The following is a 25,232-nucleotide window of genomic DNA, read 5'->3' as shown; positions in this document are numbered from 1 at the left end:
CATCATCATATATACACATAACATACATTATATACATATCCACCAGAGACCTATATATGTAAATGTATTACATAAAGCCTTTATAGTTGGGTTGAAAGCTTACGCAGTCTCACATTAAAGCAACAACCTCTCTCTCTCTCTCTCTCTCTCTCTCTCTCTCTCTCTCTCTGATTCTCTTGTCTGAGAAATCTGAGTTTCAGAGCTTCAGGTTCTTTATTCTTCTTCAAGTCGATCTTATCCCAAATCTGCATGCTTTCCATCTACCACTCTCTTCGATCTCTTTATTAATTTTTTTAATTCAAATAAATAAATAAACTCAGAGATGAATGTGCTTCTAAGTCTGTGATCGGAGTCACCTCCTCGGAGTGATCGGCGATTAAAAAAACAAAAATGCGGGTGAAGGAGCTGCATCCTCTCTGCTGCATCACTCTGGAGAGTCCACACGCGCTTGATGATAACAAACCTCCGCCGGAGCCGGTCACGAATCTAACTAGGTCCAGGAGTCTTCCGGCGACGTCGCTAACCGGTGGATCCAACCGGAGGAGCCTGGCCTCGGCTGGATCGGTGGCCGGGATCTTATACAAGTGGACAAACTTCAGCAAAGGATGGAGATCTAGATACTTCCTCCTCCGCGACGGAATCTTGTCTTACTCCAAGATCCGGCGACCGGAGAATCTGAATCTGCTCTCTTCCTCAGACGACGTGAGGCTCATCGGAAATATCTCCGCCGATCGTCTCTCGAGGATGGATAGTTGCAGTGGTCGCCGGAAACAGGAGAAAAGCGTCGGCATTGTTCATCTTAAGGTATATATTTACATTGAGAAGAACTCAAGATTTTATTTTATTGATTGAAGTGTTTGTTTGTTTTTTTTACATGTCTTTCTGGGAAAAGGAGAAGCCTTTTTACCACTCATAGTTTGAGAAAAATAACCAGCGGTTTATAGAGTTGTTCATTATGTTCTTTTGACGGAAAATAATAAAAACCCTAAATTTGATTTTTTGTTTTCTTTTTGTTGTATTAATATTAATCTGTTTGGTATTAAATTTTTATGCCAGCTTTGAACTTGCTGTTAATCTCTTAGTGGGTCACATCAACAGGTGCTTGTTTGGTTTTCAAAACTTTAAACACTTTTGTTGGTTGCTACAATCTGGTGTTCTGTACCTTTAGGGTTTTGTTCAGTGGTCAAATTGGTTTCTTATTAGTGTTTTTATGTGTTAGGTTCAGTTTCTAACCTTTTTTTTTTTTTGTTTCTATTGGTTTTTCAAGATTATAAGTTATAACGCATTTGCCATCCGTCGATAAAGTTTTGGATTCTTTCTTTTTGAGAAGAGGCCAACAAGATTAAAGATATATGTCAATTTTAGTCACTGGAACTATGATATTTTTCTTCAGTTGCATAACTAAAACAAGTCTATTGAATTTTGGACACTTTGCACTTGCATGTGATTTGATTTGATTTGTCTTGCAATGGTACTTGAGTTAAAGCCTTAAAGGGTATAATAACCATTTTAACTTTTCATTAACATCTTTTACTTTTGAATTCCCATTGACTAAGAAGACTTTTAACCATAAATTATTTCATTGTGATGGGCTTATGTGTATATTTTATTCTACTATATATGTTCAATTATAGAGTTTATTTCTTGGATTTTAGACATGTTTTGGTGCTTAGAACAAGTCTGTTGGAAAAATAATGGAGGGTGGGGTCTAGCCAATTATAAAAAAGACCTGTTTTGACATGCTTCTTGCTTGACAATGAGAAAACGATGGCTTGTTCTGAATTTTTCTACAGGCATATTCTTTGTTGAACTTTCAAATTTTAAATATTTAGCCTAATCCAAATACTCTGATTCAGTCATAACCTTATGATATTTTTTTTTGTTTATGTTTTTGCTGATAGATAATAACTTTTGTCTTTCTCAACCTATATAAAATCTAACGTGCCTTATCCAGTCTAAAATGATTTCTTCATGGGCCCAGCTTGATTTGTTCCTGTAGTTTTAATCTGCAGCTTCAAGCTTTTTTTTTTCAAAGTTGAGCATATAGTTTTTGAAATTTTAGGGTCCTTTTTGCTTCTTACAAGATGGATCTATGAGATTTTTGATCCAGAAACAGATTTCTTGTTGGACGAATTTGTGGTCTCTACTTTGCTTTTTGTTTTGTCTTTTTATTGGTTTGATTAAGTACTTGAGCTTGTAACTAGATTTATATATTTTCTATGTTTTCCTCCAGCAGGTTTCATCTTTCAGAGAAAGCAAATCTGATGATAGGAAGTTCTATATATTCACAGCGACCAAGACTCTTCATCTGCGGACTGACTCTATAAGTGATAGAGCAGCTTGGTTACAAGCTTTAGCATCTGCAAAATGCATTTTTCCTCTCCGGTCACTTAATGGGGATTTCTCCTTCACCTCACCAAAGGATTTGTCTATATCAACGGAGAGGTTAAAGAAACGGTTGCAAGAAGCTGGAATGAACGAGAATCTCGTAAAAGACTGCGAGCAGATCATGCTATCAGAGTTTTCTGAAATGCATGGACAAATCAAACTACTTCATGAAGAACGGACTAATTTGTTTGACGCATTAAGGCAGCTTGAGGTAAGCTTCGTAATATATATGGTCACGGTTGATGGTTTGGTCTCTCATGTGTCTGATTTGATGTTGATAGGAAGCTAACCTCGAAGCTGGAGCATCAGGGATCCATTCAAGCCTTGGACGTGGAAAGTATAGTGGTACATGCTCTAACGCATTGAATGCTTTCAGCTTCCTTTGTGTGTGTTGGCTTGACGTTATTTGGTTTCTAGAATGCAGCACAACTGCTTCATCTGACGATAAACAAGAATTCGAGGATGTGTCCGAAGAAGATGAGCCTTCCTTCCACGACACAAAGGAGTACTTTAACGAACCTAACGTTGGTTCTGGATCCAATCTATCTAATAACTCTGGATACGCGGATATCAAGAGAAGAACAAAACTTCCTGATCCAGCTGAGAAAGAGAAAGCTGTAAGTCTTTGGTCTATGATCAAAGACAACGTTGGAAAAGATCTCACCCGAGTTTGCCTCCCTGTCTATTTCAACGAACCAATATCATCCCTCCAAAAATGCTTTGAAGACTTGGAGTACTCTTATCTTCTGGACCGAGCATATGAACATGGCAAATCTGTAAGTGAAAACAAACTCTCTTTACTTGTAATTGCTACACTACAGTCTCTTATGTTGTTGGATTTCTAGGGGAACGGTCTGCTAAGAGCCTTGAACGTTGCTGCATTTGCGGTCTCTGGCTATGCTTCCACTGAAGGCAGACACTGTAAGCCCTTCAATCCTTTGCTTGGAGAAACATATGAAGCTGACTTTCCTGAAAAGGGAATACGTTTCTTCTCTGAGAAGGTACTTCTTTCAACACTTAAGTTAGTATGTGTAAATGTAAGAAATTTTACTCAAGACTATGGGAATATCATTCTTTTTTTTTAGGTGAGTCACCATCCAACTGTTATCGCCAACCACTGTGAAGGTAAAGGGTGGAAGTTCTGGGGTGACACTAACCTCAGGTCAAAGTTTTGGGGGAGATCTATTCAAGTGGAACCTGTTGGTGTTTTGACTTTGGAGTTTGATGATGGAGAAGTGTTTCAATGGAGCAAGGTATATATATACAAACTTTGGACTCTCTTTTTGCTGTCTTTTTGGCTCTGAAATAATTTTATAATGATCTTTGTTTTTTTAGGTAACATCAACTATATACAATATCATACTAGGTAAACTTTACTGTGATCATCATGGGGTGATGCAAATCCGTGGGAACCGCCAACATTCTTGTACACTCAAGTTTAAGGAACAATCCATTCTTGAGAGAAATCCACACCAGGTGAGTTACAATGATATATAATCTAATGTACTTGAAACAACACTTATGTGAACGTTGTGTAGGTAAATGGTTTTGTTGAAGATGTGGCTGGGCAAAAAGCCGCAACAGTATTTGGTAAATGGGATGATAGTCTTTACTATGTTGCTGGTGATGGAGTTAGCAAGACTAAAGTCAGCGATCCTGCATCAAATGCCTCGTTATTATGGAGAAGGACTAAACCACCGCTTAATGTGACTAGATACAACTTAACCTCATTTGCTATTACCCTGAACGAGCTAACACCTGGTTTGAAGGTATTGTTAAAATGATATAATCTTGATTCTTGTTTCTTGTTTCTTCTACACATGGTATGTCTATTCTTTTTCTTTTTTTCTTCTTATAGCATTTGCTAATCTTGTGTAAATTTGATCCATGGATTTAGGAGATGCTTCCTCCCACAGACTCAAGGCTAAGACCAGATCAAAGGCATCTGGAGAATGGTGAATATGAGAAGGCCAACTTAGAGAAACAACGGTTAGAAAGAAGGCAGAGAATGGTAACGTCACCTTTAACATTTCACTGGTCCATGAATTGTCGTTTTGAAAGTTATGTTTTAAGGTCTCTGGTTTCTATGCAGTCGAGGCAACTTCAGGAAAGTGGGTGGAGACCGAGATGGTTCGAGAAACAAGGAGAAAATGAAACGTTCAAGTACACGGGCGGTTACTGGGAAGCAAGAGGACACAGGAAGTGGGATGATTGCCCAAACATCTTCGGCGAGTTCACGGAAGAGCAGCTAGCTGATTCTGCTTAAAAAGAGCCCTTTAAGTTCCTTTTTCAGGTAACATTACTCATCCTACAAGATCTTGCAAGTTGTAACCAGCTAAAAATAATATAATCCCTTGTACTTTTTAAATAGAGAACCCGAAACAAGAAGGTAAGATTTGCATCGGACAACATTGGAGTTATTTTACAAAGAAGAAACGTTTTCTCGACATGGGAAGTAGTATCAAAAGCCAACTTCTTGGTTTCAATTTTCTGTTTGAAAGAAGGGCAGAGAACAAGAGGATATCAGAAATGCTTCTGCTTATAATACTTTTTTTTTTTTGGTGAGGATGTGTAATGTCTCATCTCCTTTTGGTAGAGTGTCTCTGTAGAGTCTTTTATCTCTCTGTCTCTTTCATTCCGCATCTCTCTCGTTAAATAGTTGAGATTAATGTTAGGTTGTTGGTCCATTTGTATTTAATTTAAAAAATATATATGAGGGTTTAAATAAATCCAGGCAAAGACACTTTCCTTCAAATCCAGATTCCAGAGTTGCTTCAATTATATACTTAACCAAAAATAGATAGAAAACCAAAACCAAACCGGAAACAAATTAACCAATCAAACCAACCCCGTCAAAGTCAACACTTTGAAACAAGGAAATAGCAAAATCGAACTTCGCAACCTGCCTCGTCATCATCTCATCTATAAAAGCAAGAGTCTGAAACAATGGACCAGTAATAACAGAAACCAAAAAGAAAATGTCAGTCGTTGACTATGAAGCAGATATCTACCTAGACGCACGCCCCACTTACCCCGCCGATTGGTACTCCAAGCTCGCCGCTCTCTCTCACCATCACCACCTCGCCTGGGACGCCGGAACCGGAAACGGCCAAGCCGCCACCGGCGTATGTATCACATTTCCCGATCTATTTTTTTTTCTTTCAATCGCTGATTTTATAACGGTTTTCGCCAGATCGCGGAGCACTACGACAGAGTCATCGCGACGGACGTGAGCGAGACGATGTTACATCTCGGGAAACCGCATCGGAAAGTAACTTACCACCACACGCCGTCGTCGATGACGGAAGACGAGATGGTGGATCTGATCGGAGGAGAGAACTCCGTGGATCTAATAACGGTGGCCACCGCCGTACACTGGTTCGATCTCCCGAGATTCTACGCGATCGCGAAACGTCTCCTCCGTAAACCGGGAGGGATCATCGCCGTGTGGAGCTACACCACGGAAATGGCGGTGAGTCCCGAGTTCGACCCGGTGATGACTCGGTTCAACGAGAAAACGATGCCGTATTTTAAGTTCCCTGAGTGTCAGTATGTTGTGGACGGTTACAAGTCGTTGCCGTTTCCGTTTGAGAGCGTGGGCCTGGGCTCTGAGGGTAAGCCCATGGAGCTGGAGATGAAGAGGACGGTGTCGTTTGAGGGATTCTTAAGGATGGTGCGGTCGTGGTCTGCTATTGGCGCTGCTAAGGAAAAAGGAGTTGAGTTGTTGTCGGAAGATGTAGTGAAGGAGCTTGAAACGGCTTGGGGTGGATCCGAGCTGGTTCGAACCATCGTCTACAAGACGTTTATGCTCGCAGGAACCGTTAGAAACTAGTTTTAAACTGGTATGAACAGTTGAACAATAATTGTAAGAGTTTGTAATGAAAGGAAACTATGTGTATGCATATTATGATACTAAGTATTAGGGAATATACGATAATTCCCAATTCTGTTAGGATGTTTCCATTTCTGTTTAGGAAACATTCAAAGTCGGTGTAGAATATTTAACAATTCTTTGTCGAGTCTTTTGGTATAAATACATTGTCTTGTACATTCTTGTTCAATAAGAAAGTCTTTTCAGAATCTAGAGTGCTAGATTTACATGGTATCAGAGCAGAAAGTTTCTGAGATCTAAATTTTTCTTTACTCTGCTGCATCAAGGTTTCGAAGTTCGGATCTTTGAAGCTTGTTCGTGGTTGTGAATTTGAAGTTCGAGTTCAGAGAAGTCAAAGATGGTTGAAGGGGGCGAAGAATCGGTGATTTCTAAAAGCTCCACTTCGTCTAAGAAAAGGGTTGAGGCCTCCACTCCGTATTCTCTTCATGCTTCGGATAATCCAGGGGCAATGATTACGTCGGTGACGTTAACTGGAGAGAACTATAATGAATGGTCAAGCGAGATGACTAATGCTCTTCGAGCAAAACGGAAGTTAGGGTTCATTGAAGGTACCATACCGAAGCCACTAGCTACTGATTCGAACCTTGAGCTCTGGCTGTCCGTTAACTCTATGATAGTTGGGTGGATTCGTACCTCGATCGAACCACGGGTTCGCTCAACTGTCACGTTTGTTCAAGACTCCTGCAAGTTGTGGGAGAATCTTCGGAAGCGTTTCTCAGTTGGGAACAAGGTCCGCGTTCATCACTTGAAAGAACAGTTGGCGGTTTGTCGACAGGAAGGTCTGTCTGTTATTGAGTACTATGGTCGTTTGTCAAAGCTTTGGGAGGAGCTAGACATGTACAAGCCACTTCCATCGTGTTCATGCTCTGCAGTTGCAGAATTTGAAAAAGATAGAGAAGAAGAAAAGGTTCATCAGTTTGTAATGGGGCTAGATCAAGTTCGCTATGGAGGCATGTGTCAAGGCATTATCTCGTCTGATGCTATTCTTGACATTGGTGAAGTTTATGCCAAGTTAATTAGAGAAGAACAACGTCTCAATTCGGTGAAAGAAAGAGAGTCACAACAAAACGCAGTGGGCTTTGCGACAAAGAAGGAGCTTGGATCTGATCAACTAACGCCAAGAACAGAGTCTGGGAGGCGAGAGCGTAGTGCTCAGTGTTCTAATTGTGGTCGCTCTGGGCATGAGAAAGCTACGTGTTGGCAGCTGGTCGGGTTTCCGGATTGGTGGGAAGATCGCTCAGCAAATAGAGGTGGTGGTGGAAACAGAGGTGCGTCTCGAGGAGGACGTGGTCGTGGAAGTTATGACAGAACAAGAAACAATGGAGCAAAAGCTCATGCGACAACTTCCAATGCATCCTCTTTTCCTGAACTGACGCAGGATCAATGGAGGACTCTCACACAGATGATCAACGAGAAATCAACATCCTCCTCTGATAAGTTGTCTGGTAAGAGTAAACTTGGTGATTTGATACTCGACACTGGAGCATCACATCACATGACTGGAGATATATCGTTTCTCATAAACACAACGAGTATTGTTCCCTGTCCTATCGGGTTTGCGGATGGCAATAAGACCTATGCTACGCATACGGGACAGTTCCCATTAACTGATCAGATCACGCTTGATCATGTTTTGTTTGTGCCAAATTTAAATTGTTCTTTGATTTCGGTATCCAAATTGTTGAAGCAGACGCATTGCTTTGCTCTACTAACTTATACAATTTGTTTGTTACAGGACCGTTTTACGAGGACCCTGATTGGAGCCGGTAAGGAACGAGGTGGTGTGTACTACTTCACGGATGTCATGGCTGCTAGAGTTCATCGTGTGTCTTCTCCTGTTGTTACTTCAGCTGATCAACTGCGTTGGCACCAGAGACTTGGACATCCATCTTCTTCTGTTTTATCAGTTTTACCTATGTTTTCATCCAATAAACTTGCTACCCTAAGTCCGTGTGACACATGTTATAGGGCTAAGCAAACTAGAGAAGTTTTTTATGATAGTATGAATAAATCGAATGAGTGTTTTGCCTTAATTCACTGTGATGTTTGGGGACCGTATCGAACTCCTGCTTCGTGTGGTTCAGTCTATTTTTTAACCGTAGTTGATGATCATTCCCGTGCGGTCTGGACATATCTTATGCGTGAGAAGTCAGAGGTCCGAGTAGTGTTGCAAAATTTCTGCAAAATGACAGAGAAGCAGTTCGGTAAACCTGTTAAGATGGTGAGATCAGATAATGGTACTGAGTTTATGTGTTTATCACAGTTCTTTCGAGAGAATGGAGTGCTACATCAAACCTCATGTGTCGGCACGCCACAACAAAATGGTCGTGTGGAAAGAAAGCATCGTCACATACTGAATGTAGCTCGTGCGCTGTTGTTTCAAGGAAGTTTACCGACAAAGTTCTGGGGTGAAGCTATAATGACAGCAACTCATCTAATCAATCGCACTCCGACGAAAGTACTCAAGAGTTCTTCACCTTACCAAGTATTATATGGAGAAGAACCACAGTATAGTCACCTTAGAGTTTTTGGCAGCTTGTGTTACACACACTTGAGGTCTCGAGACAAAGACAAGTTTGGGTCACGTAGTCGTAAGTGTATCTTCGTGGGGTATCCTTTTGGTCAGAAGGGATGGAAAGTTTATGATATTGATAAGAAAGAATTTTTGATCTCTCGAGATGTAGTGTTTTATGAAGACGAGTTTCCATTAGCGCATCTGCCTGAAGCATCGCCTGTACAATCAGTAACGCCAATATCTACGGATTACTGTGATTCTGACTGGTTATTTGAATCATCTCCTGTGTTACCAGAGAGGGGGAGCACTACGGAGGTTGATTGTTCAGTACCTACGTGTGTAGATCTTCCAGTCGTGCATGAAGTAGTTCCACAGATAATACAGCCACTACAGAATTTGGAAAAACAAGTTGAGCCAACGATAGTGTCTCCTACTGATACGCAAGCTGGTTTTGAAACTGTGATCAGTACTCTTCCGGTTTCAGAAAATGTCCAAGAACTGTCTCCTGTTGATCCAATCTTGTTAGGACGAGGACAACGTGTTCGTGTGCCGTCTGTAAAGCTCAAGGATTACGTCAACTACAATGCTCTGCTTAGTGAAGACACACACCCCGTTCCTCTCTGTGCTTCGTCTTCGTCCTCGGCAAACGTTCCAGGTACAACACCGTATCCTTTAGCTGATTATATATCTGATCATGCATTCTCACCTTCGCATCAAGCATTCTTAGCAGCTGTAACAGCGGGTGTTGAACCCAAGAGATATCGGGATGCTGTTAAAGAGAAAGTGTGGCGTGATTCGATGAAACTAGAAATCGATGCTCATGAGGATCAAGGAACATGGGATGTTACCACTCTTCCGCCTGGCAAAACAGTCATAGCTTGTCAATGGATATACAAGGACAAATATAATGCTGATGGAACTATTCAACGACACAAGTCGCGTCTAGTGGCGTGTGGAAATAAACAAGTCGAAGGTGAAGATTTTGATGAAACGTTTGCTCCGGTGGTTAAGATGGCTACTGTTAGGGGTCTCCTACGAATTGCGGCAGCTAAGAATTGGGAGGTTCATCAAATGGATGTCCATAATGCGTTTCTACATGGGGATCTTCAAGAAGAAGTGTATATGCGCATGCCGCCTGGTTTTTCTCATCCAGATCCATCTAAAGTGTGTCGTCTGCGTAAGGCTATTTATGGCCTTCGCCAAGCGCCAAGATGTTGGTTTACAAAGTTGTCTTCGGCTCTTGAGAAGTTTGGGTTCGTGCAATCCTATTCTGATTATTCATTGTTTACGTACTCTCAAGGAACAGTTGAAGTTCGTGTGCTTGTTTATGTGGATGATCTAGTCATCGCCAGTAATAGTATTGAGAGACTGACCAAGTTCAAAGAGTTCTTAGGTAAGCAGTTTCGCATGAAGGATTTAGGGAAGTTAAAATATTTTTTGGGTATTGAGGTTGCTCGTTCTGGAGAAGGATTTTTTCTATCTCAACGAAAGTATGTGTTGGACGTTGTAGCAGACGCTGGTCTTCTTGGTGCAAAACCTGTGGGCACTCCTATTGAACAAAATCACAAGCTTCACATTGAGAACTCGCCTCTTCTTCCTGATCCGAAAGTGTATCGGCGTCTTGTTGGTCGACTGGTATATCTCTCTATAACGCGACCAGAATTGTGCTACTCCATTCATTTACTCTCGCAGTTTATGAAGTCTCCTCGTGAAGAACATTTGCGTGCTGCATTGCGAGTTGTACGTTTCCTGAAAGGTTCTCCGGGTCAGGGAATTCTTCTGAGTTCAAATGACAACCTAGAGCTCTCTATATATTGTGATGCAGATTGGAGTTCGTGTCCAGCATCTCGTCGGTCATTAAGTTCGTATGTGGTTTTACTAGGTGGATCCCCGATTGACTGGAAAACGAAGAAACAGGATACGGTCTCACTCTCGTCTGCAGAGGCCGAGTATCGAGCGATGGCTCAAGCAACTAAAGAGATGAAATGGATAGTTCCATTGGTCACGGATCTTGGTGTGTCTGTTACCAAACCGGTGCCATTCTTTTGCGACAATCAGGCTGCAATACACATTGCCGCCAATCCTGTCTTTCATGAAAGAACAAAACACATTGAACGTGATTGTCATTGTGTTCGAGATGCTGTTAAAGCTGGTCTTATCTCTACTCGGCATGTGCGAACTAAAGATCAGCTAGCCGACATTTTGACTAAGGCACTTGGCAAACCGCAGTTTGAGTTGTTATTATCCAAGTTGGGTGTTACGAACCTTCACACTCCAACTTGAGGGGGAGTATTAGGGAATATACGATAATTCCCAATTCTGTTAGGATGTTTCCATTTCTGTTTAGGAAACATTCAAAGTCGGTGTAGAATATTTAACAATTCTTTGTCGAGTCTTTTGGTATAAATACATTGTCTTGTACATTCTTGTTCAATAAGAAAGTCTTTTCAGAATCTAGAGTGCTAGATTTACACTAAGCCTTGTGCCAGATTAATTTGAGAATATCATGGCACCTCATGTCTAACCTGAAGAGTCGAATCCCATATGTCCTTTGAAGTAAACGTCTCTTGCAGACTTGCAGTTACGGTCCTCCACTTGCCAATACACACATCTAACCGGCTAATGGAAGAAGTGTAGGTTAATACCTGAAGCTGTTTCCCTGATCTTGCAGTATCTGTTATCTCACTAATTCAGACGTGAAAGTATCCTTAACGAGGGAGAAAAGAGGAATACCCAGACTTGTCAGGCCTGAAGGGCCTAGAATATGTATCAATGAGCTAAAATCAGACAAAGATATATAGTTAGGCCCAAAACCTTTTGGGAAAAGACTGATCTTTTTTTTTTTTTGAACAACAACTGATCTATAGTGGATTATTTTGGTTCCGATCTGAACTGGTTTTTTTTTTTTTTTGAGCAACGATCTGACCTGGTTAGATAACCAAAATAAAATAAACATAAAAGGATTATATATATTTTTTTTTTATTTTCATGTGAACCAAGAGATACAACATACGGCCGGAAATCTAAATTGAAGAACATAGTTAACAACGAAACATGTAAAAACAGTACAAATGTTTCACTTTATTTTCAACAACATATAGATATTTAGATTACCAAAAAAAAACATATAGATATTGCTAACACGCAAATAATTATTAGAGAAGCATACTTGCACCACTATTATCCGACGGAACAGGTGTCTTATAAGAGAGAATTAGGCGCATATGAAACCAGCTGGGGGAGAAACACCGCAGGACCCAAGAACCTGACCAAGTGTCACAGTGATACCCAGAATGTCGAGAACTGACAGCTTTAAGGCATTGCAGATGCAGACAGAGGCCACAGAGGGGGCAAGTCCAGCCACTAGAGAACAGCATTGCGTCAGCGGTAGAACGTTAAGGCCCACGATAGAGGTAAGCCTGTTGACACAAGCTTGGACCTGGGTTGAGCTTCTGGGACATATCGGAGCTTGAGGTCCGGGAGCTTGGGCCATGGTAAAGCCGAAGAAGACGAGGTTGATGGTGAGGAAGAGAGCTATGGTGATGTTCTTTGAAGCCATGTTTTGAAAATGCTAATTAAGCTTCTCTTTCTTTACTTTTTTTTTTGTGTGTGATTGGAGATGAGTGTTGGGTGAATCGTTTGGGAGGTGAGGGTTCCTATTTATAGATTTTTGTGTAGGTTTGGTTGCTTAGGATTTAGTATCAGAATTTGCCAACGCAAATTAAAAGGAAACTGAAATAATTATACATGCATGCAAGAAAATATAATTAAGAATCAAAATGCTACAAAATCCTAACAAAGTTGTTGTCCAGCTGGAGACATTTTATTGATTATTACTGTTAATTTAACATATCGGTCATAGAGAATTAGATATTTTGATTTTTGGATTAGTGTGAACATCGATCGACGCAAGAGCTTCCGATGAAGAGAAAGAGTGTTTCATAATGAAAATTTAGTATATAAATTAATCATGTTTATGCATATATATATGGATTTTCATGTGTATATATATATATAGTAATAGTAGTATAGGGGCTTGATTGTAAGTTTAGTTATGCAAACGAAAATCTCGTAAAAGGTCTAAAACTATCTTAAGAAAGTTGACATTTCATAATATAAAACTTTAATCCGCTTTCGCCTTTATGAAAATTAATTTTTTATAATATAATAAAATATATAATTCTATAAAAAGATATTGTAATGTAAATTATGTAATCTTACAAACATAATGAACATTTAGGAGTATATTTTACTTATTTTGTTTTGGAAATATTTTTTTTAAATACTATATTTTGTGAACAAATTTGTCATGACAAAGATAAATTTAATGAAAATGTTACAAATTTTCAGTGTAATATATCAAAGAACACCAAGATTATTTTTTTTAACTGCATTGCAAAATGGATAAAACCAAGTCTGGATACAAATAAGAAACTATGAAATGGAGATACAAGAGAAACATATAGAAAAAGCTCAACCTTATAAAGGTCTATGAGCTCATCTGGACAGTTTCTCTCAGGATCCTTTGATGTAGCCATGCAGGTCCTCCTAGCGCCAAATACGATTGTAGACGGCCATCACGGAGAACACTTTTTGCAATTTCACGAGCAATCTGGTTAGAGTTTGCTGACTCTGTTTCAAACGCCACCGAACGGAACAGAGAACATAAGATGTTGATCTCTTGGAGAAAAGATCGATATCGAGGCCATTCCTTAGGTTTCAAAACAGCCTCCATGAGTTCCCGAAAATCTGAAGCTAGAACCACTTCATGATATCCCAGATCCTTCATACTCTTTAATACCCAGACTAGACATCGCAACTCAGAAGTGATTCGGTTTGGAGAAAAGGTGATAGCATCACGTGCATGATGAAGTACATTACCTCGTTGATCACGCACAATAAAAGCCACACCACTATGAAGAGCAGCATTCCTCCAGTTAGCATGAAAGTTACATTTAACGTAACCTGCAAGAGGAGGATCCCATCTCTTTGTTTCTTCATTCAGTCCAGTTATATTCTCTAGTGATACTGCCTTCTTGTTGAGTTCATGCCAAGTGCATGCTTCCTCCAGTGCCTGTTTGATCTGAATGGTGATCGATACCTGCGTCTCCGCATACAGAAGCATGTTTCTATTCTTCCATATCGTCCAGAGAATCCACGGGATTGCAAGCCTCTGCTCTAGAGGGATCAGAACATCATTCATCATATGAAGATATGCAGATAAACAGTCAATCACAGATAAATTTCCCACATGAGGGAGAGATTGGAAACCAGCAGAGGACCAAGCTTCGTGTGCCAAGGAGCACTTAAACAGCACATGCTCTATTGACTCTGTTGCAGCCTTACAAATCTTACATCGCAAGTCAAGGTTTAAACCTCGAGTATTTAGTCTCTCTGCCACCGCTAAAGCGCCAGAGGCCGCGCGCCATAGAAAGTTTCGGATTTTTGGCAGTGTAGCCACCTTCCATATGATCCCCTTTAACTCCAAAACGCCTGGTTTCAACGACATTGCTTGTACCTCAGCCGTTTCTTTAGCTTGAGTGGCTACTTTATAACCACTTTTCACTGTATAGGAACCATTTGGTGAGTAAGCCCATATATCACGATCAGGAACATCCCCCACCGGGAGCTGACGAATACGGGTCACTTCATTCTGAGGGAAACGGCACTGAAGCTTGTTCACATCCCATTGGCCATCATCCCCTATCAATGATGATACACGCAGATTAATATCAATCTCTGGTTGCTTATTGATCGGTCTTCGAGGGGTCTCATCCAAGATCCAGTTATGCGACCATACAAAGGTAGAGTTTCCATTACCAATAGACTTCATAAGACCTTTATTAAGCAACTCCCTTCCGAAAAGGATGCTTCTCCAAGCATATGATGGTCTGTATCCTTTACCAGAGTTCATGAAATCTGAGGATGCAAAGTATCTCCCCTTATAAATCCGAGCTATCAAACTGGTAGGATCATTTAACAGCCTCCATGCCTGTTTGGCGAGCAGAGCTTGATTGAAATCTTCTATATCTCGGAAGCCAAGTCCGCCATTTTCTTTGGAGATGCAGAGCTTCTTCCAAGATATCCAGTGAATCTTTTTCTTCTCATCGTTTTCATCCCACCAGAAACTTGCCATGGCACTCATAATCTTCTGACAGAGATGTTTAGTCAATCTGAAACAGGACATAGCATATACAGGGAGGGCCATTGCTATAGACTTTAGAAGCACTTCTTTACCTCCAAAGGAAAGCTTCTTTGCAAACCAGCCTTTGAGCCTCTTGCTCATCTTTTCACCAATAAACGCCAGCAGTTGTTGTTTCGAACCACTAAAACATTCCGGAAGTCCTAAATACTTGCCATCGCCGCCTTCCTTCTCAATATTGAGCAGCTCAGCCAGTACACGTCGCATGATAGGGTCAATCCCCGCTCCAAAAGTTATCGCTGACTTCTGAAAGTTAATCATCTGACCAGAAGAATCCCCATACAGCTTCAGACGACGTAGAAATTCCGTACATTCCGCCAGAGAGGCGCGACAGAGGAAGAAACTGTCGTCTGCAAAAAGAAGATGCTGGACTGCAGGACAACTGGGTGCGAGCTTCATACCCGTTAAAACACCTTCCTGCTCCGCCTTACTCATTGTGTGAACCAGCGCCTCTGCGCATAATATAAAGAGAAAGGGACTGAGCGGATCTCCTTGTCTAATTCCTCTTTCCGGAGTGAAATGCCCATAGGATTGACCATTAAGAATCACAGAGTATGAAACTGAGCGGACACACAACATGATCCACGAGACCCACCGCTGATGGAATCCCAACTTGAGGAATAGAGCTTCTAAGAAATCCCATTCAACTCTGTCATATGCTTTCGACATGTCAGTTTTGATGGCAATGAAGTCCGATTTGCAAGCAGGGTTTGTCCGCAGACCATGCACCATTTCATGTGCTATTAGGAGATTATCAGAGATGAGCCTGCCTGCTACAAAAGCTCCCTGAGCTGGAGAGACAATGTGAGGTAACACTACCTTCAAACGATCGCAGAGAACTTTGGAGACGATCTTGTAGACAACAGAGCATAGACTGATAGGCCTGAGGTCTTTCATCTGGTTAGGATTCTGGACTTTAGGTAGAAGGCATAGCTCTGTATAGTTCCAGTCTACGGGAAGGAGCCCGTCGTCAAAGAAACGTCGCACCTCATGGGTAACTTGAGGTCCCACTATGTTCCAAAATTTTTGGAAGAACTGGCCAGTCATGCCATCGACGCCAGGGGTACTGTCACTCTTGATCTCCTTGACTGCCCTTCTTATCTCTGCATCAGAGATAGGTTTGATCAGACCTATGTTCATACTCTCCGTAACTCTTGGAGCCATCCCATCAAGAAGTTCAGAAACATCAGCTGATCCTGTCGAGTGAAAAAGTTCTTGGAAGTACTCCACTGCCACCTTCCCCATCTCATCTTCTGAAAATTGTTCAATTCCTGCATTATCTATGAGTGAATGTATCTTGTTCTTCATTCTTCTCGATTCTACCCAGCCATGAAAAACTTTTGTGTTCTTATCTCCAACCTGCAGCCATGAGTTTTTACACTTTTGTTTCCAGAAAGCTTCTTCCTCATCATAAGCTTTTTCTAAATCCAGACGTAAAGATGGTAAGATGAGCAGATTAGGCCACCTTTTGCTTTCTTCCACCTCAAGCTCCCGTCTAAGCCTCCTTATTGTCACACTGGAGTTAACATTGGCGTGCCGTTTCCACTTGCAGAGCTCCTGTCTACATGATTTTATTCTCTCTGAAACTGAACCTTGACCCGAAATGAAGTTACTGCACCAACCACGACGAATCACTTCAGTAATTTCTGGCTTTTGACACCATCTCTTATCGAACATGAACCGTCCAGTTCTTCTCTGTCCAATATTTGCCAGACTTGTGAAAATTGGTCTATGATCGGACCCTGTCTTCTCCAGATAAACTGTGTGGGACTGAGGAAAGATCCTAAACCATTCAGCATTGCCAAAAGCTCTATCCAGCCTGCATTGGACCCATACTTTTTCTTTCACCCCGTTCTCCATGATTTCTCTCACACCACCCCAAGAGAGACGGTTCCCTGAGCTTGGGATTTCTTTCAAACGACAATCCCTAGCCATGGCTCTGAAGTCAAAGAAGGAACTTTCTTGTCGAGGCGGCCCTCCAACCTTCTCTGAATTATTCATGAGCTCGTTAAAATCTCCAGCCAGAAACCATCCACCAGTCCTGTTTAGAGCAATTACTTTTAACTCATTCCATACTGCTATACGACGTTGACGGACAGGATCTCCGTACACAAAAGACATGTAAAACACTACAGCACCAAGCTTCACTTCTGTATCAATAATTCTCGCTGAAGCAGACAATATTTTCACCTCATGTTTCTTCTTCCAAAACAAAGCTAACCCTCCACTGAGTCCCACTGGATCCACCAGATAACAATGATCAAACCCCAACGAACTCCAAAGTTTTATAACGTGGTCACTAGAGTTTTTAGTCTCTAGGAGAAACAGAAAATCCGGGAGATGCTCACGACACATCTCCTCTAGGCGTCGAACTGTCAGGTTGCTTCTCAAACCCCGACAGTTCCAAACAAGCGTCGTCATTGGGAATTGGATGGTTTCTGGTGAACCATCAAACCTCCATTTTGTTTTGACATTTTTGAAGATACTTCTCCTTCTTCACACGCTTTCCGTTTCCCAGCTCCTTCCTCATTGACTGGATTTCTTGTCTGACCCGACTGGGACAGTCTCCTATTCTTCGGATTCCTTCTACTCCAAGAAGACCTGCTTCTTTGCGAATTTCCACTCCTACTGTTTCTGTCTTTGGAAGGAGAGTTGCCACTGCCCATCACAAAAACTCCAGCCTCAGGTCTCCTTGTATCAGATTCATTCACACCTTTTGCTGCATCTAGAAGACAGTCCTTATGTTGAGATGAGGTCTGATAGTAGTCCTTGGATTTTAGGCCTACATTCAGTTCGTTTGCGGACCGAGCACTACTGGAGATACCATGCGAGGAAGATTCAGCAACCTCATGTGACCTTTGTTCCTGCACTCTGCTGAAATCAAAAACTTTCCCTCTGTCTCTGTTGATCTCTGTTGTTATGGTAGGGGCCATTTCCAAGCGTAGGCATGCTCTCTGTGCAACGGGGTCTTTGGATAACTCGTTTAAAGTTTTCCTCATCTTTGCTTCCCTAATGCTTCTCTCCTCTGGGTCCGTGCAACTCATGTAGATCTTCATCTGTTCGAAAACTTCAGGAGCCACTAGAGTTGGGAGAGGCTCGAAGCCAGGAGTGACCGATGGTGCCAGTAGTGGCATTAATCTCTCAGCAAGGTCATTATGATGTTGCCTGGTTCCTGAGGATTGACCTTCCTGCGTCCCTTTGAGGGCGCGCAGCAATGCCTTTGCCCTTATTCTTCGAACCTTGATATAAGGGACACTTTAGCTTCTCATGCGAGAGACGGAGGCAGTGAAAACACTTTTTCCTTACTCTTTCATACTCTACATCAACGTATTCAACTCTGCCCCCTGGTAGAGTAATAGATTTCTTGTCCCTTATAGGTTGATTAAGATCCAAAGTAACCTGAACTCTAACATAGTCATTCAGAAGAGGCTTCTCCGGATCAAATTCTATCATCTCCACATGGCCGATGCCATCAGCAACGAGATCAATTGTTTTCGTGGTGACATAGTTCACCGGAAGATTGTGTAGTCGCACCCAGATGGTAGCAGTTTGCAGGTAGTTAGGCGGAGGATGTTCTACCCAACGTTCCATCGCCATCCCCCAATCATCAAAAGTCCAGAAACCCTGACGCAACACTGTCTGAAGGTCTGTTTCCAAGTCGAAAATGAACTGAAATCTTTCCTTTGTCAAAGCAATACCTCTCACTCGTTCATAAACCTTCCAGATCTTGGGCATCGTCTTCAACATTCTTACCATATTTTGACAGTCAGGATTTAACAAGCGCCCCAGAATACTTCTGCCTCCTCTGACCATAGCGCAATACTCCTCTTCGTCGGGGATGATAATCGACTTATCTTCTCCGAGCGACATGCCTTTCATAACTTCAGCCAAATTCTCTTCCATTAGTAGCAAAAAGAAAATTTTTTGTCGTCTGAGTTCTTGATAGCAAAGTTGATAAAGGTGAGAAGGAGACGGCGATAGTGAAAACCCTAGATAAACACATATTTTCCTTGAAGATTTGGCTGAGAATCGAATATTTTCCGAAGATCTCCAGCGATTTCCAAAAAGATTTTGGAAATTTTCCAAGTTAATCCAAAAAACAGCAGGGAAATTGTCCCTCTGAAAGTTTACTCCATTCTGATTGGCCGAAACAAAATCGCCTTTGGAGAGAAAAATCGCCATAACTGACACCAAGATTATTTGCATACCGTGTTATTTTAATAGAATAGTAAGCATAAAAAGAGAGGAGGAGGGGGGGGGGGGGGGGGGGGGGTCAAATTCGTCGATCTAATAATTATGTAGGTTTACGTGTTTGGACAACCTAAATGATCAACTATGTGTTGCCTAACTGTAGAGACTTAGCATATTCACATTCCTAACCCTAAACCCCATCTATATGAAAAATATAGGAAAATGAAACTCATGGAGCATGCCCATTTACCCAAGTATCAAAATCGACATATTACTTAACTGATAACAAACTTTGCGATTTGAACGTTATAAATCTGTAGCTAGACTGTCAATTTTCTTAAAATTAATGCTCACTTCCGTCTCAGAAGTTATCAGTAGATAGAAAAAGCCTGGACTTCAATCCAATTCAATATACAAAACGCCAAAACTTTGTCAAAGATTTTCTTGCAATCCACTTTTGGACGTTTGTTAATTGCATGTGACCCAATATATCCAGATTACGACGAATCTTGGTAAGGGATTTCACATATTTCTCTATACCCTTTTTCTAAAATGGGAAAACAACAAAGAAATCATCTTATATCACATAAAGGTGTATGTACAGGAAGTCTAAACATAGAACGTAAATAAAATATGACGATAAGTTACGAAAGGTGAGTTGTTTAAGACCTGAATCTTTAATTAAGGTCAGTTCGAGTGTCCGACCGATTATACATGGTTTCGGGAAACTGGTTACTGCCGCCTGTACTCTTAGTGTAAAAACAGACTACTGCAGTGCAACTTAACTCAGCCTTTTTTCTTATAATAAAATTACTTGAACTGAAGCCACCACTTATGTGTCTTAATCAGAAGAATATATAGGGTTTGGCAATAGAATAAATGGCTGAATGCTAACGTATCTGACCCTCCAAAAGCTGCTATAAATACCCACAGCCTCACTACACTTTAACCCACCAGTTTCCGTACAATAATCCTTTTCTGAGGACATAATGGCTCCACATTGTTCAACTAAAACCATAGTTTTTGTACTGGCACTGATCAGCATCTTCTTCCTCAGCGAAACGGAAGCCCAGGGTAGGTCTCCTCCCCGTCAGCCTCCGGCTCCACGCCGTCCTCCACCTCCACGTCGTCCTCCACCTCCACGCCGTCCTCCACCCCCACCACCATTTGTTTGTCCACCATGTGTTTGTCCACCACCAGTATTTCCACCAAATATCCCACCACCCGAGATTACACCACCCACACCAGAACCTGAGATTTCACCAACGAAAGCTCCACCGCCCGGGACTACACCACCCGAGATTACGCCACTAGAAATTCAACCACCCGGGGTTACACCACCAGAAACTGAACCAGTAACTCCACCACCCGGGATTACACCACCAGAAACTGAACCAATAAATCCCCTACCAGAGATTCCACAACCCGAAATTTCACCAATAGATATTAATCCAAAAATTCCACCACCCGGGATTACACCACCAGAAACTGAACCAATAAATCCCCTACCAGAGATTCCACAACCCGAGATTTCACCAATAGATATTAATCCAAAAATTCCACAACCCGGGATTACACCACCAGAAACTGAACCAATAAATCCCCTACCAGAAATTCCACAACCCGAGATTTCACCAATAGATATTAATCCAAAAATTCCACCACCCGGGGTTACACCACCAGAATTCGTCGATCTAATAATTATGTAGGTTTACGTGTTTGGACAACCTAAATGATCAACTATGTGTTGCCTAACTGTAGAGACTTAGCATATTCACATTCCTAACCCTAAACCCCATCTATATGAAAAATATAGGAAAATGAAACTCATGGAGCATGCCCATTTACCCAAGTATCAAAATCGACATATTACTTAACTGATAACAAACTTTGCGATTTGAACGTTATAAATCTGTAGCTAGACTGTCAATTTTCTTAAAATTAATGCTCACTTCCGTCTCAGAAGTTATCAGTAGATAGAAAAAGCCTGGACTTCAATCCAATTCAATATACAAAACGCCAAAACTTTGTCAAAGATTTTCTTGCAATCCACTTTTGGACGTTTGTTAATTGCATGTGACCCAATATATCCAGATTACGACGAATCTTGGTAAGGGATTTCACATATTTCTCTATACCCTTTTTCTAAAATGGGAAAACAACAAAGAAATCATCTTATATCACATAAAGGTGTATGTACAGGAAGTCTAAACATAGAACGTAAATAAAATATGACGATAAGTTACGAAAGGTGAGTTGTTTAAGACCTGAATCTTTAATTAAGGTCAGTTCGAGTGTCCGACCGATTATACATGGTTTCGGGAAACTGGTTACTGCCGCCTGTACTCTTAGTGTAAAAACAGACTACTGCAGTGCAACTTAACTCAGCCTTTTTTCTTATAATAAAATTACTTGAACTGAAGCCACCACTTATGTGTCTTAATCAGAAGAATATATAGGGTTTGGCAATAGAATAAATGGCTGAATGCTAACGTATCTGACCCTCCAAAAGCTGCTATAAATACCCACAGCCTCACTACACTTTAACCCACCAGTTTCCGTACAATAATCCTTTTCTGAGGACATAATGGCTCCACATTGTTCAACTAAAACCATAGTTTTTGTACTGGCACTGATCAGCATCTTCTTCCTCAGCGAAACGGAAGCCCAGGGTAGGTCTCCTCCCCGTCAGCCTCCGGCTCCACGCCGTCCTCCACCTCCACGTCGTCCTCCACCTCCACGCCGTCCTCCACCCCCACCACCATTTGTTTGTCCACCATGTGTTTGTCCACCACCAGTATTTCCACCAAATATCCCACCACCCGAGATTACACCACCCACACCAGAACCTGAGATTTCACCAACGAAAGCTCCACCGCCCGGGACTACACCACCCGAGATTACGCCACTAGAAATTCAACCACCCGGGGTTACACCACCAGAAACTGAACCAGTAACTCCACCACCCGGGATTACACCACCAGAAACTGAACCAATAAATCCCCTACCAGAGATTCCACAACCCGAAATTTCACCAATAGATATTAATCCAAAAATTCCACCACCCGGGATTACACCACCAGAAACTGAACCAATAAATCCCCTACCAGAGATTCCACAACCCGAGATTTCACCAATAGATATTAATCCAAAAATTCCACAACCCGGGATTACACCACCAGAAACTGAACCAATAAATCCCCTACCAGAAATTCCACAACCCGAGATTTCACCAATAGATATTAATCCAAAAATTCCACCACCCGGGGTTACACCACCAGAAACTGAACCAATAACTCCACTACCAGAAATTCCACCACCAGAAATTCAACCACCTGAGATTACACCACCCGAGATATCACCACCCGAAACTGAACCAAAGACTCCACCACCCGAGATTACACCATCACAAGTTCCACCACCTGAGATTACTCCTCCGGAGATCCAACCACCTAAAATTGAACCACCAGAAATTACACCACCAGAAAGTCCACCACCAAAGATTTCACCACCACAAATCGAACCATCCGAGATTACGCCACCTGAGATTACTCCCCCGGAGATTACACCACCCGAGATTACGCCACCTGAGATTCCACCACCAAAGATTTCACCACCACAAATCGAACCACCCGAGATTACTTCACCTGAGATTCCACCACCAAAAATTTCACCACCTGATACACCACCACCATCCGGGACTCCACCAAAACAAAGTCCACCACTTCCTCCTCCGAACTTCCAACCACCACCGCCTCCACTCCCTACATGTCCCAGGAATGCCGCTCAACAAAGGGCATGTGCCAATGTTGTAAGACGTTATGGGAATTTCCTAGACTTTGGAAGGGCACAACCATGTTGCTCTCTTATTCGCGATTTGTCTGATCGCGAAGCAGCAGCTTGCCTATGTGGTTTTGTGCAACCTCCAGGTCAACGACGTTCCCCTCCTCCTCGCAATATTTTTGTTCTCTGTAGGGCTTGTGGTCGCAGGGTCCCCCGAGGCTTCATGTGCCCATAACCTTTTCCACATACCCTTCGAATTACCTCCATACACAATAATACATACTTGCCACCTTTAACGAGAACTAAAATGGTTGTGACTTTTTTTACTTTCTACTAATAATAATGTAATAAAACATCAATAAAGTCTCTATTGGCCTAATTTGCACTGCTTCATTATTGCTGTTTTCTTGATTTCACTAAACATTGGAGTTTATAGATAGAGACAATTAGCACGACAATCATGAAAAATTCTCAAGACGTCTTTAGCACAAATATTATCCCCCAACAAATGCTTATATAACATCCCTTAGACCATGCGCAACGGTGAAACTCATTGGAGTCCTTAGCGACAAGGGCATTCAGATTAATTCTGGATATTTTGAATTTAAAAAAAAAAAAAAAAAGATGACCATTCACGGGTCGCCACGTAGTCAGTATGGGGCCCGTGAACAGTGTAACGATCAATCCTTACCAAAAGATTTTAAGCACTTTTTTTTTGCACAAACTCTAAGAAAATGGACTCCACACTTCCTAAAGACTCCCTCAAGAGTTCCCATTGTGGATGCCTTTAGAGCATCATTAACCGAGAAACCCACTTTGGATCTCTTAATGATTTTTAAGTATTAAATGTTATTTAAAAGACTTAGTTAGGAGACACCAACATTTTTGTGCTCTAATGAGAGTCTCTTATTTAGGAGTTCTTAAAAAAATATATAATAAAACATTTTTTTAAACAGAATTTAAAACATAAAAATATAAAAACATAGATTAGTGAAACTTACTTCGTATGATATTACATATGGTTTTTTGAAGGCAGCCTCATTTGCTGCTCATGAGGATGATACTGAAGCAGCAGAGACATTCCAGGAACCATTTGAGCTGTCATCAAGGTCGAAACACCGCTTGGACTGTCCTGATCGAGCCAATTCATCATCCTCTTCTTGCTTGGATTGTGCTCCAACAATAGTTCATAGCATTCATTAACTTTCTCCTGTGAAGTCATTGACTCATTGCTGAGTCAGGCTCTGATCTCCACGGTATATAACATAAGCATTTAAGGACTTATTACAAAGTACATACCTGATTAACTTTGAGTAGAGTTATGAGCTGATGAAATTGGTATTCAAACTTGTTCACGTGGTTTCAAGTCATTGATGACATGAATCATTATCGCAGTTGCAAACACAGAAGGGATGTAACTCATAAACCTCGTATCTGTAACCAATGATTCTATAATTTTAGCACCAATGATCCCAAACTACATTATCAAAAGAGGTTATAGATTAAAGAGTAAAAGCTAAACTGTTTCTGCATCTAATTTCATTTCTGTCAACACCATGAATCTTCAGTTTCCATATCAAACCAAGATCCAGAAATCCAAAAACAAAATCCATGAAATCTTATTTTATTTTTTTGAACACATCATGAAATCTTATTTATATAAATATATTTTAAACCTCCATGAAAATAGTTCCATATATGTACCAATCATATCCCAAATTTTTTTTTTTTGACGGATCCTGATTTGATATATTAAATCATACAAATATAGTTGGGATTTGATTATGTGTGGGTCACATCTTATTTGGATTACAGGTTATGGTGAGGAGAACATTGAAGTAAGGAGGGGTAACGAAAATTATAGGAAAAGAGATTTGTTTCTTATCACAATTTAATGATTTATACAGTTTCGGTGAATCTTTAGTTGCATGCTTCGTTGATTACCATACATATAACGTGTTCATGAGTCTTTTTTCTTAAAATGTTTTGAGAACTCGCTAACCTCTAACATTAAATGTTTGATTAATCACCTAATACTTGTTAACTTCTTGGTCCCTCTACATGTAGCTCGTGTTGCAGCTTCCCAAAGATATATACACTCACGATATCTAAGCCTCGGCAAGAAAAAGTGCTTTAGGGAAGAGATTAATGATAGTACGTATCTTTGGTTAGTCCCCAAAACACTATAGTAAAGTTGACATATTATAATAACAAGACGCCATATTAAATAACTATACTTCACTATTTAAGCGCTTACTCTT

General features: G+C 41.1%; 6 protein-coding genes across 13 annotated transcripts; 3 read left to right on the top strand and 3 right to left on the bottom strand.

Moving 5' to 3' along the window:
* The first annotated feature begins 70 nt into the window (after positions 1 to 70).
* Positions 71 to 5,119, top strand: LOC103860119 (oxysterol-binding protein-related protein 2A). 5 transcript variants are annotated; one of them, XM_033275089.1, is made up of 11 exons: positions 71 to 804; positions 2,234 to 2,599; positions 2,670 to 2,733; positions 2,806 to 3,164; positions 3,234 to 3,389; positions 3,474 to 3,641; positions 3,724 to 3,864; positions 3,927 to 4,157; positions 4,286 to 4,399; positions 4,481 to 4,681; positions 4,775 to 5,119. In XM_033275089.1, the coding sequence occupies exons 1-10, from the start codon at positions 391 to 393 to the stop codon at positions 4,652 to 4,654; spliced, it is 2,187 nt and encodes a 728-aa protein (XP_033130980.1). In that variant the 5' UTR covers positions 71 to 390; the 3' UTR covers positions 4,655 to 4,681; positions 4,775 to 5,119. The 5 variants fall into 5 exon arrangements, with proteins under 5 accessions (XP_033130980.1, XP_009135969.1, XP_009135974.1 ...); XM_009137721.3 differs by having other exon boundaries at positions 72 to 804; positions 4,760 to 5,117; XM_009137726.3 differs by having other exon boundaries at positions 73 to 804; positions 2,237 to 2,599; positions 4,760 to 5,117.
* Positions 5,120 to 5,230: 111 nt separating this feature from the next.
* Positions 5,231 to 11,319, top strand: LOC103860110 (putative methyltransferase DDB_G0268948). Of its 2 annotated transcripts, XR_004449286.1 has the most exons (3): positions 5,232 to 5,513; positions 5,582 to 6,304; positions 11,273 to 11,319. XR_004449286.1 is itself a non-coding variant. In XM_009137713.3 (2 exons), the coding sequence occupies exons 1-2, from the start codon at positions 5,367 to 5,369 to the stop codon at positions 6,218 to 6,220; spliced, it is 786 nt and encodes a 261-aa protein (XP_009135961.1). In that variant the 5' UTR covers positions 5,231 to 5,366; the 3' UTR covers positions 6,221 to 6,440. The 2 variants fall into 2 exon arrangements, 1 of the variants encoding a protein (XP_009135961.1); XM_009137713.3 differs by lacking the exon at positions 11,273 to 11,319 and having other exon boundaries at positions 5,231 to 5,513; positions 5,582 to 6,440.
* Positions 11,320 to 11,778: 459 nt separating this feature from the next.
* LOC103860102 (putative lipid-binding protein AIR1) lies at positions 11,779 to 13,075 on the bottom strand. Its single transcript, XM_009137707.3, has one exon. It carries the CDS (start codon positions 12,352 to 12,354, stop codon positions 12,010 to 12,012), a length of 345 nt encoding a protein of 114 aa, XP_009135955.1. The 5' UTR covers positions 12,355 to 13,075; the 3' UTR covers positions 11,779 to 12,009.
* Positions 13,076 to 13,173: 98 nt separating this feature from the next.
* LOC103864388 lies at positions 13,174 to 17,470 on the bottom strand. Its single transcript, XM_009142145.2, has one exon. The coding sequence runs from the start codon at positions 17,416 to 17,418 to the stop codon at positions 13,285 to 13,287; it is 4,134 nt and encodes a 1,377-aa protein (XP_009140393.1). The 5' UTR covers positions 17,419 to 17,470; the 3' UTR covers positions 13,174 to 13,284.
* Positions 17,471 to 18,150: 680 nt separating this feature from the next.
* On the bottom strand, positions 18,151 to 18,900 carry LOC103864369 (uncharacterized protein At4g02000-like). Its single transcript, XM_009142125.3, has one exon. The coding sequence runs from the start codon at positions 18,898 to 18,900 to the stop codon at positions 18,151 to 18,153; it is 750 nt and encodes a 249-aa protein (XP_009140373.3).
* Positions 18,901 to 19,927: 1,027 nt separating this feature from the next.
* Positions 19,928 to 23,350, top strand: LOC103860087 (36.4 kDa proline-rich protein). Of its 3 annotated transcripts, none has more exons than XM_033275113.1 (2): positions 19,928 to 20,850; positions 22,350 to 23,350. In XM_033275113.1, exons 1-2 carry the CDS (start codon positions 20,178 to 20,180, stop codon positions 23,204 to 23,206), a joined length of 1,530 nt encoding a protein of 509 aa, XP_033131004.1. In that variant the 5' UTR covers positions 19,928 to 20,177; the 3' UTR covers positions 23,207 to 23,350. The 3 variants fall into 3 exon arrangements, with proteins under 3 accessions (XP_033131004.1, XP_033131003.1, XP_033131006.1); XM_033275112.1 differs by having other exon boundaries at positions 19,928 to 20,858; positions 22,160 to 23,350; XM_033275115.1 differs by having other exon boundaries at positions 19,928 to 20,868; positions 22,467 to 23,350.
* The last annotated feature ends 1,882 nt before the right edge of the window (positions 23,351 to 25,232 follow it).

The sequence above is a fragment of the Brassica rapa genome, chromosome A01 (genome assembly GCF_000309985.2).
Source record: "Brassica rapa cultivar Chiifu-401-42 chromosome A01, CAAS_Brap_v3.01, whole genome shotgun sequence".
NCBI lineage: Eukaryota > Viridiplantae > Streptophyta > Magnoliopsida > Brassicales > Brassicaceae > Brassica > Brassica rapa.
Note: the sequence above shows the minus strand (reverse complement) of the source record. Positions and strands in the feature narration are given on the sequence as shown.

Bases quoted from the DNA above. Each gene is read 5' to 3' on its own strand.
- LOC103860087 (XM_033275112.1), top strand. From the start codon at position 20,178: ATGGCTCCACATTGTTCAACTAAAACCATAGTTTTTGTACTGGCACTG. The intron at 20,859-22,159 runs GTTACACCACCA...CCACCACCCGGG, and splicing joins CAAAAATTCCACCACCCGGG to ATTACACCACCAGAAACTGA.
- LOC103864369 (XM_009142125.3), bottom strand. From the start codon at position 18,900: ATGGAAGAGAATTTGGCTGAAGTTATGAAAGGCATGTCGCTCGGAGAA.
- LOC103860110 (XM_009137713.3), top strand. From the start codon at position 5,367: ATGTCAGTCGTTGACTATGAAGCAGATATCTACCTAGACGCACGCCCC. The intron at 5,514-5,581 runs GTATGTATCACA...GGTTTTCGCCAG, and splicing joins ACGGCCAAGCCGCCACCGGC to ATCGCGGAGCACTACGACAG.
- LOC103860119 (XM_033275089.1), top strand. From the start codon at position 391: ATGCGGGTGAAGGAGCTGCATCCTCTCTGCTGCATCACTCTGGAGAGT. The intron at 3,642-3,723 runs GTATATATATAC...TTGTTTTTTTAG, and splicing joins AAGTGTTTCAATGGAGCAAG to GTAACATCAACTATATACAA. The intron at 3,865-3,926 runs GTGAGTTACAAT...AACGTTGTGTAG, and splicing joins TTGAGAGAAATCCACACCAG to GTAAATGGTTTTGTTGAAGA.
- LOC103864388 (XM_009142145.2), bottom strand. From the start codon at position 17,418: ATGACGACGCTTGTTTGGAACTGTCGGGGTTTGAGAAGCAACCTGACA.
- LOC103860102 (XM_009137707.3), bottom strand. From the start codon at position 12,354: ATGGCTTCAAAGAACATCACCATAGCTCTCTTCCTCACCATCAACCTC.